At 44.5% G+C, this 18,191-nt stretch overlaps 1 protein-coding gene across 10 annotated transcripts in view; it reads left to right on the top strand.

Annotated features, from left to right (window-relative positions):
- hivep2a (HIVEP zinc finger 2a) overlaps positions 1 to 17,835 on the top strand; it is a 140,028-nt gene extending 122,193 nt beyond the window's left edge. For all 10 annotated transcript variants that reach the window (XM_037751150.1, XM_037751149.1, XM_037751148.1 and 7 more), the window contains 7 exons: positions 21 to 178; positions 5,272 to 5,447; positions 6,090 to 6,191; positions 10,306 to 11,167; positions 11,847 to 11,946; positions 12,982 to 13,101; positions 13,949 to 17,835. In XM_037751150.1, coding sequence (XP_037607078.1) covers positions 21 to 178; positions 5,272 to 5,447; positions 6,090 to 6,191; positions 10,306 to 11,167; positions 11,847 to 11,946; positions 12,982 to 13,101; positions 13,949 to 14,740 — 2,310 coding nt within the window. In that variant the 3' untranslated portion in view covers positions 14,741 to 17,835. The remainder of the gene's footprint in view (positions 1 to 20; positions 179 to 5,271; positions 5,448 to 6,089; positions 6,192 to 10,305; positions 11,168 to 11,846; positions 11,947 to 12,981; positions 13,102 to 13,948) is intronic.
- The last annotated feature ends 356 nt before the right edge of the window (positions 17,836 to 18,191 follow it).

Here is an 18,191-nt window from a genome sequence, read left to right on the forward strand (position 1 = left end):
TTCTTCTCTCGTCTCTGTAGTTGAAGCCAGAGCTGATGCCGGTTGACGTCAGTAATTTCGGGAGGAAGATGAAGGGAGTGGCATCGTGGGAGCGGTCGAAGGAGGAGCAGGTGGAGAAAGAGGTCTCGGTCAAACAGCCCGCCACCGAACCGACCCGCATCAAGATCTTCGAAGGCGGGTACGTCCTGCAAATACACACACCAGTCCAATAACTGTGGTCCAGTAAAGTGACAGAAACATTCACTTATGTAATATCAAAGATATTCTAGTGACGGGATGAACAGCACATATATCTTCTAGGAGTTTTGCCGACATGGTACCTGAACGATAAAGCATTTAAACGACAGTTCCGGCTGTTTGCCGTTGCTCACATATTATTCTAGAGTTTGTTTCATCCTTCCTTAGAGACCGGAGCAGAGAGCAGATTGAAAGTCTATTACTGAAAGTCTATATGAGTCAATTTATTTTTCCATGACTGGGAATACTACTAAAATTTAAATTGTCTGCTAAATAATTCAAACCTTAAAGAGACTTAAAAGTCAATAATCAAAAGGAAAAAGTTCTAAAGAAAGCCTTACGTAGAAATTCATCTTTATAAATAGGTCTGTATTTGGTATGATTAGATCGATGCTTTCCCGGACACAAATGATCCATGCCGTAGAAATGATGTTTTCAGTTCAGCTACTTGTTTCTTTGCACAATATCTCAAAAAGGAGTTTCAGTCACATCTGGTGTGCAGATATCACTTCTGCTGAGGAATAATTGGTTAGATTTTGACAGTGATTTGGATCTGAGATTTCTACAATTACCAGCAGCAGGAACTGAGAAGACTAGAGACCTGATTCCAAACCATAATGGTCCTTTTCAGAGTCAAGAATCAATCAATCAAATAGCAAGCATATTTGTTCTCTCTCTTATTTGTAGTAGTTCCACCCTATCTTCCGTTATAGTAACTAAACGACTAAAACTAGATGTAGTAGAGGAACTAAGGCCTCTAAAAGTTGGGATACCCCTACCCTACCTGAGGTAGAACAAAGCACAACCATGTTATTTTCATAACTTTAATATGTCTAGATTTTTAAATGATGGTTGTATAAAAATATTTTACTGTAAAATGAGTTTATTTAGTTGATGTTTGGATCCCTCCCCAAAACCGAAAACAGTGAAATGGGCTTCTCCAAAAGGGACAGCGTCTGTCTTATCACATGTAACTCAGGATTATTGCAAACAATAAAGCAAACGTTTCATCAATACCTCATCATCGTTTCATCAAGACGTTTGGGGAGTCCAAATGTTAACCAAAACAACTAACTTTGCAGTAAAATATGTCTATACAACCATCCATTTCAAAAGCGTATATTAAAGTGATGATGGTTGTCCTTTTGTTCTACCTTGGGTAGGGATATCTCAAACACGTTTTGGGGATTAGTTCCTCTACTAAAGGCCACTCTGAGAGCACAGACCTCTGCCAAATGCCCTATCTCACAATGTTCGTGTAAAGTATTTGTGTATCCGCCGTGTGATTCAGATCTGCTCCAAAATGTAATGGACTCTTCCTCGGCCCATGCTTCACCCTTCCACCAAGTTTCATGTAAATCGGGCTATGAGTTCCATAATCCTGCTAACAAACAAACAGACCAAACCGAAAAACATGACCTCCTCGGCGGAGGTAATAAGAGGAAAAGACGACAGTAAAATTTAATGAGAAGAGGGATGTATCATGAAGTAAAACTAAAACATATCCCAAAATAAAACCAGTTATCAGATTTAGAAAGTTATTTAAGAACTGAATCCGCAAGCCTCCGATTCTCAGGCGAAGAGCTCCAGAGCTGAGACGCCTTGACAGCAGAAGCCTGGTCACCTTTAAGAACAGTAAGAGAAACCCAACGAGAGGATCTCAGACTGAATACGAACCTAAACGCTGCTCTTCCACTCACAAAAACAAGTCAACCAGCCTCAAACTCCCAGAACACTGAGCTGTCTCGTTACTCTTTTACCCTCACTATTCAATATTCAACAAAAACCAACGCCGATGACCTTTCTATGAACTTCTGTTGACATCTGTTTCAGCATGATTAATCTGAAAATCTTCTTAAGTTTGAAAAAAGAAAAACAAAGACTTATCCTTTTACAACCTATTCTTTGGGCTTAATGTGTGCCTGTGAGAGTCCGGCCAGCAGCCTGAGCCTGGTAAACCCATCACAGGCCGACGGCTTCGGCTGCAGCGCTCTAATTGGACGTCGGCTTTCATAATTCTTGCTCTCAATTTAATAGACTGGTGTGAAGTGGTCTGTCCCTCATTAGTTGTATTTTTAAAAGCAGCATATTTATTTATTTTGTTTATGTTATTACTTTATATTTTTTATTAGATTTATTTTATATGTATTGTTGTATTTTATAACAAGTATCTCACTCATAATAACATCATTATTTTTAATTTTTAGTATTTAATAGTGACCTCAGAGCACGACTGACGCGTCCATAACTACAATATGTGGCCTCCTGCTGATACTTATAAAACATATAAACTTTTAAAGATAAGACTGGGGACAATTTAATGATTTAAAGAAGAAGTTTATTTTTTACTCCTGCACAACTAAAAAATGAGATATGAAATGTGAGAGTACAGTTTATTTCTGCAGGAGTTTTTTTTGGAGCGCACAAAATGTTTTGCACCCGGCTTCCTAAACATACGGCAAACCTAAAAAAGACAGAAATAAAGTATTCTCTATCGGGCCTTTATTTATATAGCAACTTTCAAACAAGTCAAATGCAATTCAAAGTACTGGACAGACGATTGACAGAAATATAGAGTGTTAAAAATGGATTTAGATTTAGAGACTAATGCACCAAAACAACCAAGATAAAAGTTCATTGAATAAGAAAGCAATAAGAGATGAGTATTTAAGATAATAAAAGATAAATAAAGTACAAGGAAATACAAATAACAATAAAAATAAATAAATACAAAGAATGTATTAAAATAATAACATTTTTAATAAAATAAAATAGAATAAAAAAGATAATAATGATCAGCAATAAAACGTTGATTAAATAAAATAAACACTATAATGATGATGATAAATAAAATAAGTAGAAACAATAAAAAACATAAAATTATAAAACACTACATAAAAGCCAGACTAAATAGATGGGTTTTTAGTTTACGTTTATAAATATGAATATTTCCAGCTCCTCTCTGCTCCTCTAGAAGGTTATGGAAGGCAGCATCACCAGATGTTTCTGTTCTGCTTTGTGGAACAACTAGAAGAGAAGAACCAGAGGATCTGAGTCTTCCTGGTTCATAAACCAAAAGCATTTCTGCAAGGTAGTCTGGTGCAAGGCCAGGTAGTGCCTTATTATAAACTAATAAAATAATTCTACTTTACTTCTGGTGCCAAAAGAACAACCCTGTCTCCTAAAAATTACGTCCCAATACAAAGAAACTGCATCGCGGATTACGTTTGTTTTGGACGTATCACAAATATGTTTGCAGTCAGTGCTCGAAGTGGGCCGGTACTCACCGGTACGCATTTTACTCTTCGACGTACCGTGACTTTTTCATGCATACCGGCACTCTGCCCTCTCCATATCAGGTTCTCTGGGAGATTCATAACGATGCAGCGCCAGTGTTTTTGCACAGCGCCTCATAAAGACTACGTGGGGAGCATCTGGACGAGCCGACGCACGGCAGAACGACGCTGCTGTCATTTATCAATCCAGTGTTCACGTCCCGTTTGTCAAATAATTAGTGAACTGTTTTTATTTGTGAACAGATATAATTAACGAAACGTTATTTAAAAGTTTCCTGAATCTGCTCGTTTGATAGCGATGAAACCAAAAAGATCCTTTTATTATTAATTAGGATGTTATTTATTTTTCCACATAGAGAGCAGAGGGATTCGTCCGACATTAGGTGGTCAAATAAAGGCTGTGTGAGGCTGGAAACCTCTGTAGTCTGAGACATTCCTACAGTATCATAACGTTTTATAGTCGTACAGTAGAGCCAACGAGACCAAGGTTACTGAATGGAGCAGACGGTGCACACACACACACACACACACACACGCAGACATGCAGGGAGTTATTAAATGCAGCAGACAGTGAAGTAATTCTCTTTTGTCCCCAAAGGACACTTTAGAAGCAATAAGTGGATGAAAGCATACAAACAGGACAAACAGTCAAAGACGCTCACAACATGCACTTACATAAACAGCGTGCACACAAGAAATTAACAAACTGATGCACAAAAACAAACACAGCAAAAAAAACAAGACGCGGTCGATAGAAATCCACAAAGTGTAAGTTTTGGCAGAGAAAAGAAATCCATTACTTCTTCGTGTCCCTTGAAAGTTTCAGTAGTTTTGAAAGACAATCTGCTTTATGATCTAACCGTGTGCCGTGAATAAAATAAAACTAAATAATCATAATTCATTTTCATAACTGGCCGCAGCTGTGTAAACGTCTCGACTCAGACGAGCGTTCAGAGGTATTTCCCACTGCAGTTGAAAGACAAATTCCCCCTCGCCGCCCGACGCAGACGGATCGTTTGATGTACCTGATATTTGACCTCCTTCAACACGAGGCCCTGAACTACCCGTTACCTGTCGTCCTCCAGCCGCTGCAGACAGGACAGGAAACAGCTTTTTCACTATTTCACCACAAAGACAGGTTTTCTCAGAGTGTGATGCTCCTGCAGCACAGCAACGACAGACTACATTTACCAGCATCTGACTGGTGGTTGGTGGTAATTTCTCTCCATGACAGACAGACTCACGCAGACACGCACTGATCCTGCTGCCAAGTGTCCGCTGTTTCACTCGAAGCCTCTTTTGGGATAGAAAATCATGTCTGACAGTGATGGTTTTTTTTAAAGTCTTGTAAAAGGATAAGTGGGACTGCAGGGAGGACTGTGGTTATCTGTTTTTAGAAAAAAGGAGCAGCTTAAAGACTGTGAACACAAAAAACCCAAGAGGTGGAATGCTGCATTGTTTCCCATTTTTAGCTTCTCATCCCGTGAAAAACAGAAATCTCTGCTACAGTTAAAGTAAATGTGTGTGTGGGTTATGACCAGGTCAACTACAGAGGGGTGTGTTCACTGTTTCATTTGGATAGAGGCTTGTTCAGGTACATTTATCCAGAAAGGAATGAGGAGAAAACAAAGGAACATCTGAAAAAGTAGTCTCTAAGTCAGATTTAATTTATTACAAACATATCATTATCCGTCTATCTAAGGAAAAGAAATATACATTCTTTTGCTCTTTCTTCCAGGTACAAATCCAACGAGGACTACGTTTACGTCCGTGGTCGCGGTCGGGGGAAATATATCTGCGAGGAGTGCGGCATCCGCTGTAAGAAACCCAGCATGCTGAAGAAACACATCCGAACGCACACCGACGTCCGGCCGTACGTCTGCAAGTTCTGCAACTTCGCCTTCAAAACGAAAGGTAAGGCTTCAAGCTGCTTTACTTTTATTGTTTTCATGGTAGAGAAATTACAAATGTTTCATAATAATCTGATAAATGTGCTCCTCATCAGGGGAGGAAGAACCATTTTGATCATCGTGTTGCAGTAAAACTTTATTTAAATTGTGTTTTTTCGGGTGTTTGCAGCTTTTTTGAAGCCGGTTTTTAGTCAGAAACTCAACATTAGAGCTTTAACTGCAGGATTAAATCCTAAAACGCAGAACTAAGTGGTTGAATAAATGAATGAGTGAAACATGCAGAGAGGCTGTTTGTCTGCAGCCGTGGTCAGACGGGAACCTCCTTCATATCAGAGGCTGGAGACTCGCTGACATCAGATCTTTAATAAAAAGCCATTATCTGCCTGATACTCCCCCCGTGCACAGAGTGTGTCTGACTTTTCATTCAACCGAGAGAGAGAGAGTCATTTTGTCATCAAATTACATTATGTATAAATTATATATAATTTGTAAATTGTAATTTTGTGGTCTCTGCTTCTATTTCCATTTCACCCTCTTTCTTTGTCGCTCTTGCAGCCAAACTAGCTCTGGTTTCCAGTAAGACTTAGTCGAAGGGTCATTAAACGGTGTGTGTGTGTGTGTGTGTGTGTGTGTGTGTGTGTTCTAGGAAACCTGACGAAGCACATGAAGTCGAAGGCTCATATGAAAAAGTGTCTGGAGTTGGGAGTCTCCATGTCTTCTGTTGAGGACAACGAGGCGGACGAAGGAGGTAGGAAACACACACCAGAGATTAAACATACTACATTCCCTAGCTCCTAACTTTAACCCTCTGAGGCCCGCCGCAATCCCGACCGACTTTACTGTCTTTCAGCAGGTTCAGTTTTAAAGTTAGAGTGAAGATACTGGCATCGTATGAAACTATAAAACCTGATGAATCCATCGGTACCAACCATGTCATGCTAGCTTGTCGTGAAGGAGGTTAAATAACGCTCAAAGGTTGGGCTAAAGTTTAAGATTGAAGCCCATTTAAGATAATCACAGCCTCATGAAACTTTACAGCCACAAACTAGAGACCTAGAGCATTCAGAGGATGGATGGATCAGACTAGAGACCTAGAGCATTCAGAAGATGGATGGATCAAACTAGAGACCTAGAGCATTCAGAAGATGGATGGATCAGACTAGAGACCTAGAGCATTCAGAAGATGGATGGATCAGACTAGAGACCTAGAGCATTCAGAGGATGGATGGATCAGACTAGAGACCTAGAGCATTCAGAGGATGGATGGATCAGACTAGAGACCTAGAGCATTCAGAGGATGGATGGATCAGACTAGAGACCTAGAGCATTCAGAAGATGGATGGATCAGACTAGAGACCTAGAGCATTCAGAAGATGGATGGATCAAACTAGAGACCTAGAGCATTCAGAGGATGGATGGCTTTCCTAGATACATTGACAATAAGGGGGTTTCATCAAATTAATCTTCAGGTTCCAGCTTTCAGATGATGTACACCACTTCTATGAGACATCTACTGTTGACCTGCTATCTCCCCTAAAGACCCCCTGGCCCCCTAAAGAAGACTAAAACGGGTCTATTCAGGTCTCGGAGGGTTAACCAACATAACTAAACCCTCTAACCCTCAAACAGCCTTTTGAAGAAGTAAAGACCTCACCTGTCCTCATTTTCCAAAAATGTCCTCACTCTGAAGTCCTAAAACTCACACTGGTTCTCACAAAGACACATGTACGAGCACACACACACACACACACTGGAGGAAGTGCGATGACATCGTGCCGTCCCGTTGAGCGCCGCCTGCAGTGTCGTTGGCTCGGTGCGGTCGTTCAGGGACAATTAGTGTAATGGAAAGCAGAGCTCATCCTGACAGCCAGGACTCATGTCAACCAACCACACACTCCACACACACTCCACACACACTCCACACACACTCCACACACACACGCCGTTTAAAAATAAAAATAAAAACTTCCTTCCACCATTCCTATGAGTCTCTTATTAGATTATTATAATATTCCCACAAACTATTTTAAAGCCACATTTTTATTTTCCGGCATTTTACTGAGAAACAGAAACTAATGTTTGCAGTGTGTCTCCTCCGACCGGCTTCACCGGCGTTCAGCCTGCCGTCTCATTAATCAGCTGATATGATAGAAGTAATCTGATCATTATTACCGGGGAACATGTTGTGGGCTGAGGGGGATGGATGTGATCTCACATGAAATATTCACTAATAATAAATTGTCATCGTCCGTGTCTCGGGGCGGTCGGAACAGATGAGTCTCGTTAATCTTCTGATGACTTCATAATAATGAAGCTGGAAATTAGTGGGATTAGTTTAATATTTGTGTTAATAACAACTTCTCTGTCGTCCTTCCAGTTGGTGTTGGTACATTTAGTCTCTAAACAGGGTTAGGGTTAGGGTTAGAGTTATGGTTGGGGTTAGGGTCGGGGTTAGGGTTAGGGTTGGGGTTAGGGTTGGGGTTAGGATTAGGGTTAGGGTTATGGTTGGGGTTAGGGTTAGGGTTAGGGTTGGGGTTAGGGTTAGGGTTAGGGTTAGGGTTAGGGTTAGGGTTAGGGTTATGGTTGGGGTTAGGGTCGGGGTTAGGGTTAGGGTTGGGGTTAGGGTTGGGGTTAGGATTAGGGTTAGGGTTATGGTTGGGGTTAGGGTTAGGGTTAGGGTTGGGGTTAGGGTTAGGGTTAGGGTTAGGTTTAGGGTTAGGGTTAGGGTTAGGGTTATGGTTAGGGTTGGGGTTAGGGTTAGGGTTAGGGTTAGGGTTAGGTTTAGGGTTAGGGTTAGGGTTAGGGTTATGGTTGGGGTTAGGGTTAGGGTTAGGGTTGGGGTTACGGTTAGGGTTAGAGTTGGGGTTAGGGTTAGAGTTTGGGTTGGGGTTGGGGTTAGGGTTGGGGTTAGAGTTAGGGTTGGGGTTAGGGTTAGTGTTGGGGTTAGGGTTAGGGTCGGGGTTGGGGTTAGGGTTAGGGTTGGGGTTAGGGTCGGGGTTAGGGTTATGGTTGGGGTTAGGGTTAGGGTTAGGGTTAGGGTTAGAGTTGGGGTTAGAGTTTGGGTTGGGGTTGGGGTTAGGGTTGGGGTTAGGATTAGGGTTAGGGTTAGGGTTAGAGTTGGGGTTGGGGTTGGGGTTAGGGTTGGGGTTGGGGTTGGGGTCGGGGTTGGGGTTAGGGTTAGGGTTAGGGTTGGGGTTAGGGTTAGAGTTAGGGTTAGGGTTGGGGTTGGGGTTAGGGTTAGGGTTAGGGTTAGAGTTAGGGTTAGAGTTTGGGTTGGGGTTGGGGTTAGGGTTAGGGTTAGGGTTGGGGTTTGGGTTAGGGTTAGAGTTAGGGTTGGGGTTGGGGTTGGGGTTAGGGTTAGAGTTGGGGTTGGGGTTAGGGTTAGGGTTAGAGTTGGGGTTAGGGTTAGAGTTAGGGTTAGAGTTAGAGTTTGGGTTGGGGTTGGGGTTAGGGTTGGGGTTGGGGTTGGGGTTAGGGTTAGAGTTAGGGTTGGGGTTAGGGTTGGGGTTGGGGTTGGGGTTAGGGTTAGGGTTAGGGTTAGAGTTGGGGTTGGGGTTGGGGTTAGGGTTAGAGTTAAGGTTGGGGTTAGGGTTAGGCGGTTCACGGCTCCATTACCGTTATTACCGTCATATCGTACCGACGTCTGACTGATAGCTGGAGGTTATTTTCCACCATTTAGTCCACCAAATTAAATTTTACTTAAATTGACCCAAAGTGTGTGTGTGTGTGTGTGTTGGCTCAGTATTTAATTGGGACACACACACATGCATCTGGTTTTTGGGAGAGAGAGAGCTTCAGAAAGTCAGTGAGACATAAACATCTGTGGTTTGTGGAAAAAAGCGGTTGTATATGAGACTAACTGGAAAAGTAGTCGGGTGTTAGTGGAGCTGATTTCCTCTCAGAGCGGTCGGATAAATACGATGTTGAGCTTCTCTACGCCGGAGAAGCACATTATAAATATTTGTTATATATTTCTATGATTCTGGCTGGATGCAACCATCAGGTCAGGATTAGTTGGGATCTTCATCGACTTTGACTCCAAACAAAACTTTTTAATTCCCAGAATTCCCCTTTTCGTCAGTTCTCAGCCAATCAGGCTCCGTTTTTATAAGACGGCCCGACCCTCGGCGACGGTTGGTCACCTGCCAACAGTAACTCTGCAGCTACTGTACAGCGAACCTCTGCCAACATCTGGCTGCTGTCCATCCAGCAGCAGAAACACAACGTCTCACATAACTTTGTTTTATTGTGTTTTATATTTTATTGGTTGGAGCTGCTGGGAACGAAGTTTACATTCACATCACATCTCTCTCTCTGCTACCACATATTAACACCAACTCCACTTCTCTTTCTCTTCTTCTTTTGTTCTGTGTTTGCTTCCTCTTCTTCCTCTTCTTCCTCTTCTTCCTCTTCCACTTCATCTACTTTCTCCTTTCCTCCTCTTCTTCTGCACCCTTTGCTTTCCTGTCTTCTTCTTCTTCTTCTTCTCTCGATTCCTCTAATATCTTATTTCCCTTCTCTTCCTCTTTTTCTTCCTCTTCCTATTCTTTTTTTTCCTCTTCTTCCTATATTTTCTCTTTTTCCTCTTCTACCTCTTCTTCTTCTTTATCTTCTCTCTCCTCTTCTTCCTCATCTGCTTCATTGTTTCCTCCTCCTTCTCTCCCACTCCCTCTACTTTCACTTTTTCCTCTGCTTCTCCCCCTTTTTCTCCTCTTCCTCATCTTTTTCGTCTCCTACATCTTCGTTTCTCTTCGTCATCTTTGTCTTATCCTGCATCTGGATTAATTTTCCTTTTCTTCCTCTGCATTTTCACCTCCTACATCTACTTTCTCTTCCTCCTCCTCCTCCTCCTCCTCTTCTAGATGTCGGAGAGGAAGGCCAGAGGTCTGAAAAGATGTCCCGAGGCGCCATGGCGGATCACCAGTTCTCAGACGCCGATGACTCCGACGGCGGAGAGGACGACGGCGATGAGGTGGACGACGATGACGACGAAGAGGACGACTACGACGGCGACTCCACCCCTAAGACCCGTTCTCGCTCCACCAGCCCGCAGCCTTACAGCCTGCCGTCCATGTCCATCACGGCGGTGGCGTCCTCCTACCCGGCTCCTCACCTGTCTCATCACTCAGCGTCGGACCTCCTGGGCAGCGCCACCAAGCCGCCGCTGTTTGGCTACTTCACTACCGTGCCGAGCATCCAGATCACGCCGCAGGCGCCGCCCAGCGACCACGGCCAGACGGAGTACCAGCGAGGCCTGCAGCGGGCGCTGGGCGGCGGGCTGCTGGCTCCTCCATCCTCCTCGTCCTCCATGGACGATGACCTCCCCGTCCCGTCCCCAGACTTCTCCTCCTCGTCCTCCCGCCTGTCCTCGCCCGGGCTGGACCACTCCCGCTGCCCGTCCCCGAACTCCCCGTCCTCCTCGCCTTCAGCCCGCCGGTACCTCTCCCCACGCCGAGACCTCTCGCCCCGCGCCGGACACCTCTCACCCCGGCGGGACATCTCCCCTCTGCGTCACATTTCCCCCAAGAGAGACCTGGGAGGAGGCTACCGGAGAGACCTGTCCCCCAGGAGGGGACACCTCTCGCTGCTGTCCCCCCTCTCTCGGCCCACGTCTCCGGCAGGAAGAGACTACAAGCGTGACCTTTCACCACGAGGGCGCCACAGGGCGATGATCCGGCCTGTTTCTCCTCGCCGAGGGCTCCACCAACACCTCCTCCACCAAAGGTGAGTCGACGGACTGACGGTTCATTATGTCTGTTAACTTTGAAAATCTGGCACCTGGTCGGAGTACTTCAATATTGATTACTCAATTCACAAGAATGATGCTCTGGAGTGTCCAGACTTTGGGGCCTAGCAGTCGGTCCTGTTTCAGACGGACACGCGGTCCAGAGTCAGTCCTGTTTCAGACGGACACACGGTCCGGAGTCGGTCCTCATTCAGACGGACACGCGGTCCGGAGTCGGTCCTGTTTCAGACGGACACGCGGTCCGGAGTCGGTCCTGTTTCAGACGGACACGCGGTCCGGAGTCGGTCCTCATTCAGACGGACACGCGGTCCGGAGTCGGTCCTCATTCAGACGGACACGCGGTCCGGAGTCGGTCCTGTTTCAGACGGACACGCGGTCCGGAGTCGGTCCTCATTCAGACGGACACGCGGTCCGGAGTCGGTCCTCATTCAGACGGACACGCGGTCCGGAGTCGGTCCTGTTTCAGACGGACACGCGGTCCGGAGTTGGTCCTGTTTCAGACGGACACGCGGTCCGGACGCTGCACTGGGACATAAAAAAACAACATCAGCAATGCTGGACTTTTCCTTGTAGAGGAATACTTTGATGCTGTGTTATCAAGTTAAAGATTAGATGAAGCTTTAATGTGATATTTCTACTTGTTAATGTGACCCCCAGCCAGCAGAGTGGATCGCGGGGCCTCAGGACGGGTCACCAGGCCGGGCTACTGGGTCAGACGGAGCTGGGACGCCGCAGAACCAGCGCAGAGATGGAGACGGTAAGCGTCCATAAAACTCCAGAATTAGAGACTCGATAGTCGAGTCTGAGTTCTGTTACTCTTTATTTTACTATTTAACGTGTCAGACAACTTTTCTCTTTTTGGGGTCGTGTACCTCTGTGTACGTTGTTGGTACATAATGTGGATTTTAACATATTTAACCTTTTCCAATCCTCCCCTCTTTTTCAATTTGTCCCTTGTTTTTATGAAGCCTGGCAGCTTATTTGTAAAGTTGGGCTGAACCTTGAGTGTCTTGTTAGCTCTCCACTTCATGTACTTTTAACATTTAGGTGTTAAACTGTGATTGAGTGAACTTCCTGACGGTCCGGTGCGGTCCGGTGCGGTCCGGTGCGGTCCGGTGTGGTAAACCTGGAGCAGAGATGTGGGAACAGGACAGAAAGGAGAGAATAAAAGAGGGAGCAGAGGAGAAAAGCGTCTGGCAGACGGAGCAGAAACATTCAGAGAGGATGAGGGAATAGAGAGTCAGATAGACGAGAGAGGGATGATTGAAGATTGGGCTGCTGGGTTCTGCTGGTAATGGGATCTTGGCCGGCGTCGGTGTGGTTAATAACGTGGCTGTTTTTCTTCTTAAGAGCTCTACTTCAAACTCTGGCTTCTGCTGCTGCTGCTGCTGCTGCTCCACTTAAACAAAGCGTGAAGCAGAGAGAGAGACCGGCTCGGCTCTGATAACCGACCGTCCTCTAAATGACACATTCATGCTTTAACCTCTGTTATTCAGCAACCAGTCGTTTCCCTTCATCTATGTGTTTCTCTTACCGACACCTGCCGACCAGAACAACCACACATTTCCATCCGTGCACTTTTCATCAAGACATTTATTTAGTTAGAAATGATTTGCATTTCCATTGCAAAGCCTGAAATGTGTGTTTATCGTAGCTCCCGCTGTCCAGTGAGACAGTTTGTTTGTTCTGATCAAATTAAAACGAACAAAGAGGAAGAAACACATCTCAGATCGACTCACTGCTTCATGATCACGTCCATGTTTTTCATGCTCATCTCCTCTCGCGTTTCCAGGAACATTGTTTGGGCTCATCGTCGCTAGGGGAACGGGACCAGGGCGGTAGCCGCGGTAACCAGTCCAGCCCACCTCACCAGGTCCTGTTCAGTCACCTTCCTCTCCACTCTCAACTCCAGGTACTTCATTTGTTTTCTTTTATATCTTATTTTATTTGTCTATATTTCATTGTGTTTAAATAGTATATTTTTTTTAATTAATTTAATATAATTTTCTATAATCTATCATTTTATTTTGTACATATGACATTTTGGATTTTTTTTATTTTATTTTTTTTGTTTTATTTATATTTATTTTATTTTTTGTACTTTGTTGTGTTTTTATAGTATATTTTGTAAAATTCATTTAATATCATTTTTTATCATTTATTTTATTTTGTACATTTCATTTTAAGATAATTTGTTAAAAAAAATATATATATATTTCACTTTATTTTGTACATATGATATTTTGGATTTTCTTTATTTTATTTTATATATTTTTTTTTTTTTTTATTTATTTTAATTTTATTTTAATTTTTTAGATTTTATGTTTTATGTTTTGTACTTTATTTGTAAAGTTATTAGCTATTTAATGTATATATTCAATCTGGATTTTATTCTGTAAAGCACTTTGTAAATACACTTTATCACTTATTATTGTTTGCACTATAAAAAAAAATTTCAGAACAGTTGAAGCAAAATAAGCTAAATAAATCATAACCAACAAAATAAATACAAAGATTAAATAGTACATATAACATATATGAATATATTAAACTACATCGGAAATAGTTAGTAGCATTTGTTGGGGACTATTTTCAGCGGCGGATGAATCCACGTTGTGTGCTCTAGGGAGTATCGGTGGCAGCAGGACGCTGTGTTTTTAATAATATAAATGATGGAGCTTTGTGGTTTAGAGGACGGAGATGTTTACAAAGAAGAGAAATATCACCAGATGTGACTCAAACTATGATTTTGATTTCAGGTGCGTTCTCCGTTCCCGATGATCCCCATCGGAGGGATCCAGATGGTCCACTCCGTCCCCACGTCCGTCAGCTCCCCGCTGGGCCAGCAGGGGGCGCCGCACATCGCATCCCGCCTGCTGATGCAGAAGAGCACGTCGGAGGAGTCCACCGCCAGCGAGGCCGCCTCCCCTCATTTCACCTCCTTCACCGAGAGGGGACTTCGAGTAGGAGGAGGAGGAGGAGGAGGAGGAGGCGAGAGGCTGAGGGAGTCGACGTCACCTCACCCGTCATCGCAGGAGAGGGAAGCAGGAGGAGGAGGAGGAGGAGGAGTGAGGCCGGAGCAGGAGGAGAGCATCCAGACCTGCACCAAGGCCATCGCCTCACTCTGCATCGACTCGGAGGAGCTCGCCGAGAGAGGAGGAGTAGGAGGAGTAGGAGGAGGACTAATAGGGGATAGAGGGAAAGATGGAGGCAGAACTTCCTCCTCCTCCTCTCCCTCTCCTTCTGCGTTGTCCTACGACTCCCAACTGCAGCGCTCGCCATCCATCTCCACGTCGCCGCCGTCTCCTCACCCTTCGCCGTCTCCTCCACAAGGTCCTGGGATTCAGCACTTTAGGGGCCTGGAGCTCAGGCCCCCCCACCCATCCATCCCCGCCTCCTCCCCTCACTACTCCTCCTCCTCATCCCCCTCTCCCGCCTCCTCTCCTCACCCTCCCAGCCCCGGATCTGAAAGCCTCCAGCCGTCCAGACCTCTGAAGCTGGAGAGAGACAGGGAGGCGGAAAGCACAAAGAGAAGCAGAGAGGCGTCGTAGGGCTGCAGGAGACCGCCGTGGATTTCCTTTTGTTGTTGTTTTGGATGATAGGAAGGGATGAAGTGCAACAGAGAGAGAAAAAATGACTTTTGCACACTTTACACACTTCAGTTTATACACACATACACTCTCTCTCACACACACAAATACAAAGAACAACTTGTCAAACAGACTAAAACACGACTGGACGTCTGCAGTTCTGATGTTTGTGCAGCATGCCTGTCCTAACCGGGGCCTGCTCTCAGAAACCTATTTAAAGACTTTAAAGAGGATCACATGTACGGTAACTCCACCAACACGAGCCCGACCAAAATCTGCTAAAACACAAAAGGACTCTGGTTAAAGCGGTACGTCGAGAAAAGACTAAATGAGCTACGTGTGTGCCTTTTCTTTCATCTTTTGTGTTTGTTTTGTGCTTATATTCTTATAAGCAGACAAAGCAGGAAGGTAAATGTAAATACAATATTATCACGTATCAGCTTTGTAATAAATGCAATCCCTCCTCCCTCCTTCCTCCTTCCTCCTTCCTCCTTCCTCCTCCCCTCTCTCTCCCGTGTTTCCTTTTGGACACCTTAAAGTCTCGACAAGCGATGTGAAGTTATGGATATTACTATTACGTACGGTTGCACTAAAACATATTTTTATATGAGTGAAATTTTAAAAATGGCTTTTTTTGTGTACAGCAGCAATTCTATAATACTATTTATTATTGTTACCATGTTTCATAAATTGTACATTTTTTCTTAAATGTTGTGGATGCCTTTTTCTATGTAAAGCATGAGGTTTTTTGCTATCGCTGACATTAGGGCGAGGATATGTACACTGTAATATGGCTTTATATGTTAGACCTATTTATATATCTGTCTGAGTGAGCCCCCTCTGCTTGGAGGTATATACACATAGAAGTAAGATTTACCAGAATATTTACCCAGCATATGATACATACAGTATATAGAATCTATCTGTCTATCTATCTATCTGCACTTAACATTTAGAAGGACATTCACATTAAGGTTTCGCTAGTTTGCTTGTACATTTTTCTCTGCTGCTCTTTGCCGTTCCCCTCCGCTCGGGATTTCTCTTGTTTTTTTTACTTTCGTGGTTTTATTATTTTCATTTTTACGATGCAGACTCGCTCTCAGCATTAAGTGAATGAACATGCCTTCTTGCACCGTGGCATTCTGCTCAGCTGTTGGTTTTTATACACACCCCATACACCCCACGACCCCCACGACCTCCCCCCATACACCCTACGACCTCCCCCCATACACCCCACGACCTCCCCCAATACACCCAACAACCTCCCCCCATACACCCTACGACCTCCCCCCATACACCCTACGACCTCCCCCCATACACCCCACGACCTCCCCCAATACACCCAACAACCTCCCCCCATACACCCCACGACCTCCCCCCATACACCCTACGACCTCCCCCCATACACCCCACGACCTCCCCCAATACACCCAACAACCTCCCCCCATACACCCCACGACCTCACCCCATACACCCCACGACCTCCCCCCATACACCCCACGACCTCCCCCCATGCACCCCCCGACCTCACCCCAATACACCCAACAATCTCCCCCCATACACCCCACGACCTCACCCCACACACCCCACGACCTCACCCCACACACCCCACGACCTCACCCCATACACCCCACGACCTCCCCCCTTACACCCCATAACCTCCCCCCATACACCCCACGACCTCATCCCATACACCCAAAAACCTCCCCCCATACACCCCACAACCTCCCCCCAATACACCCCCCGACCTCACCCCATACACCCCACAACATTATGGTGTACGGTTATAGACCTGCTCTATATATAAAGCGTCTTGAGATAACTTCTGTTGTGATTTGACGCTATACAAAAATAAATTGATTTGATTTGATTTGATTTGACATCGCCCCATACACCCGACAACCTCCCCCAATACACCCCCCGACCTCCCAACATATACCCCACGACCTCCCCCCATACACCCCACAACATCGCCCCATACACCACACAACCTCCCCCAATACATCCCACGATCTCCACACTCCTCCCCAACATGGTGGTAGCTCCACTTTCTGAAAAACGACTTTGCTTGAATGGTTTTATTCGTCGGATATCTGAACGGGGAAAACATTCCAGTCCGTGTAAATATTCAGTCCACCCCCCCTAAACACACACACACACACACACACACACACACACACACACACACACATGTACATTGTTTTGGCATTGATGCACATTGTTGCCATGGCAATCAACCCTCCTTATTTAATGGTTTTATTCTGGGGACACGTCTACAAACACACCAAACTCTCTGACTAATGCACCTTATATTTCTGAAAGTCCCAGCACTCTGATCAGTTGTTCTTTTTGCAGCAAACTTTTGATTGAAATGGAAATGTTTAGGAGGAGAACTGCTCTACGCTCTGAACCCAGAAACTGTCTGAATAATAATCATTTACCAGTTGTGACATTGAGGCTTTCTGCACTGCTGTTTTGGACCCTCCTCGTCTCCTGGACATCCCTTTGTAGCTAAGCAATATTTAGCCAGAGCTCTGCTCACCAGCAGGGAGTGTATTTGTTGCAAGGCAACAATAAGCGTTTTTAAAAATCCTAAAATCAGGAGACGAAGGGAGCAGCAGGAGGTTGCGGTGATTTCAGCGACTACTCTTTTGACAGTTTTTGGGCGGAGTCGGGCCGGCTGCAACGCGAGTGTGTATCTCTGTACTCTGTATCGGTGTGTATTCGACCAGTATATCCTCTTCTTACGACTTTTTTCTATTTGGATCCTCCCTCTGTTATGTACACTTATCATGACGACAATGATGTCTTTTACAAAAAAAAATCTCTTTCTCTCTTTCAAAGATATCAAAGCACAAAGTCATTGTATAGAAATGACGACAATACAAAAAATAAAAGGACAAAAAAAAGGTAAACGTGCATATAAAAGGGTAACTTTTGTGATGGTGTTCTGTGGAATTAATACATATATCATGTATGACCCCAGTTGCAACAAGGAATCGCAGTAGAAGTGGAAAAAATGGATTGTTGTTTTCAAATAAATATGAATAGAATCATTTCTTTGTCTGCTTGTTATTGTCTTTTAGTGATGATGGTAGGTTTTGTTCGTGCCACGTCAGCCCGTTATCCTGACCAGAACCACATGGCTCATTATTACGCAAAATAATCTCATCGGACCTTCTTCAATATTATTTTTCCTACCTATGAGCCACCATCCTCTATCTCCGGTTGGCTTACACTGATATTCTGACCCTAAACCTAACTAATCTCACTCCTCACACCTAGACCCAACCAACAACCAACCAATGAAGACATTCAAGACAACTAGATGGGAAGATCCGATGATGTCATTCTGCATAATAATTAGCCATGTGCTTCTGTTTGTTGAATGGAGAATGTGTGGGTGCGCTCC

Source organism: Sebastes umbrosus, chromosome 18 (genome assembly GCF_015220745.1).
Source record: "Sebastes umbrosus isolate fSebUmb1 chromosome 18, fSebUmb1.pri, whole genome shotgun sequence".
Taxonomy (NCBI): domain Eukaryota; kingdom Metazoa; phylum Chordata; class Actinopteri; order Perciformes; family Sebastidae; genus Sebastes; species Sebastes umbrosus.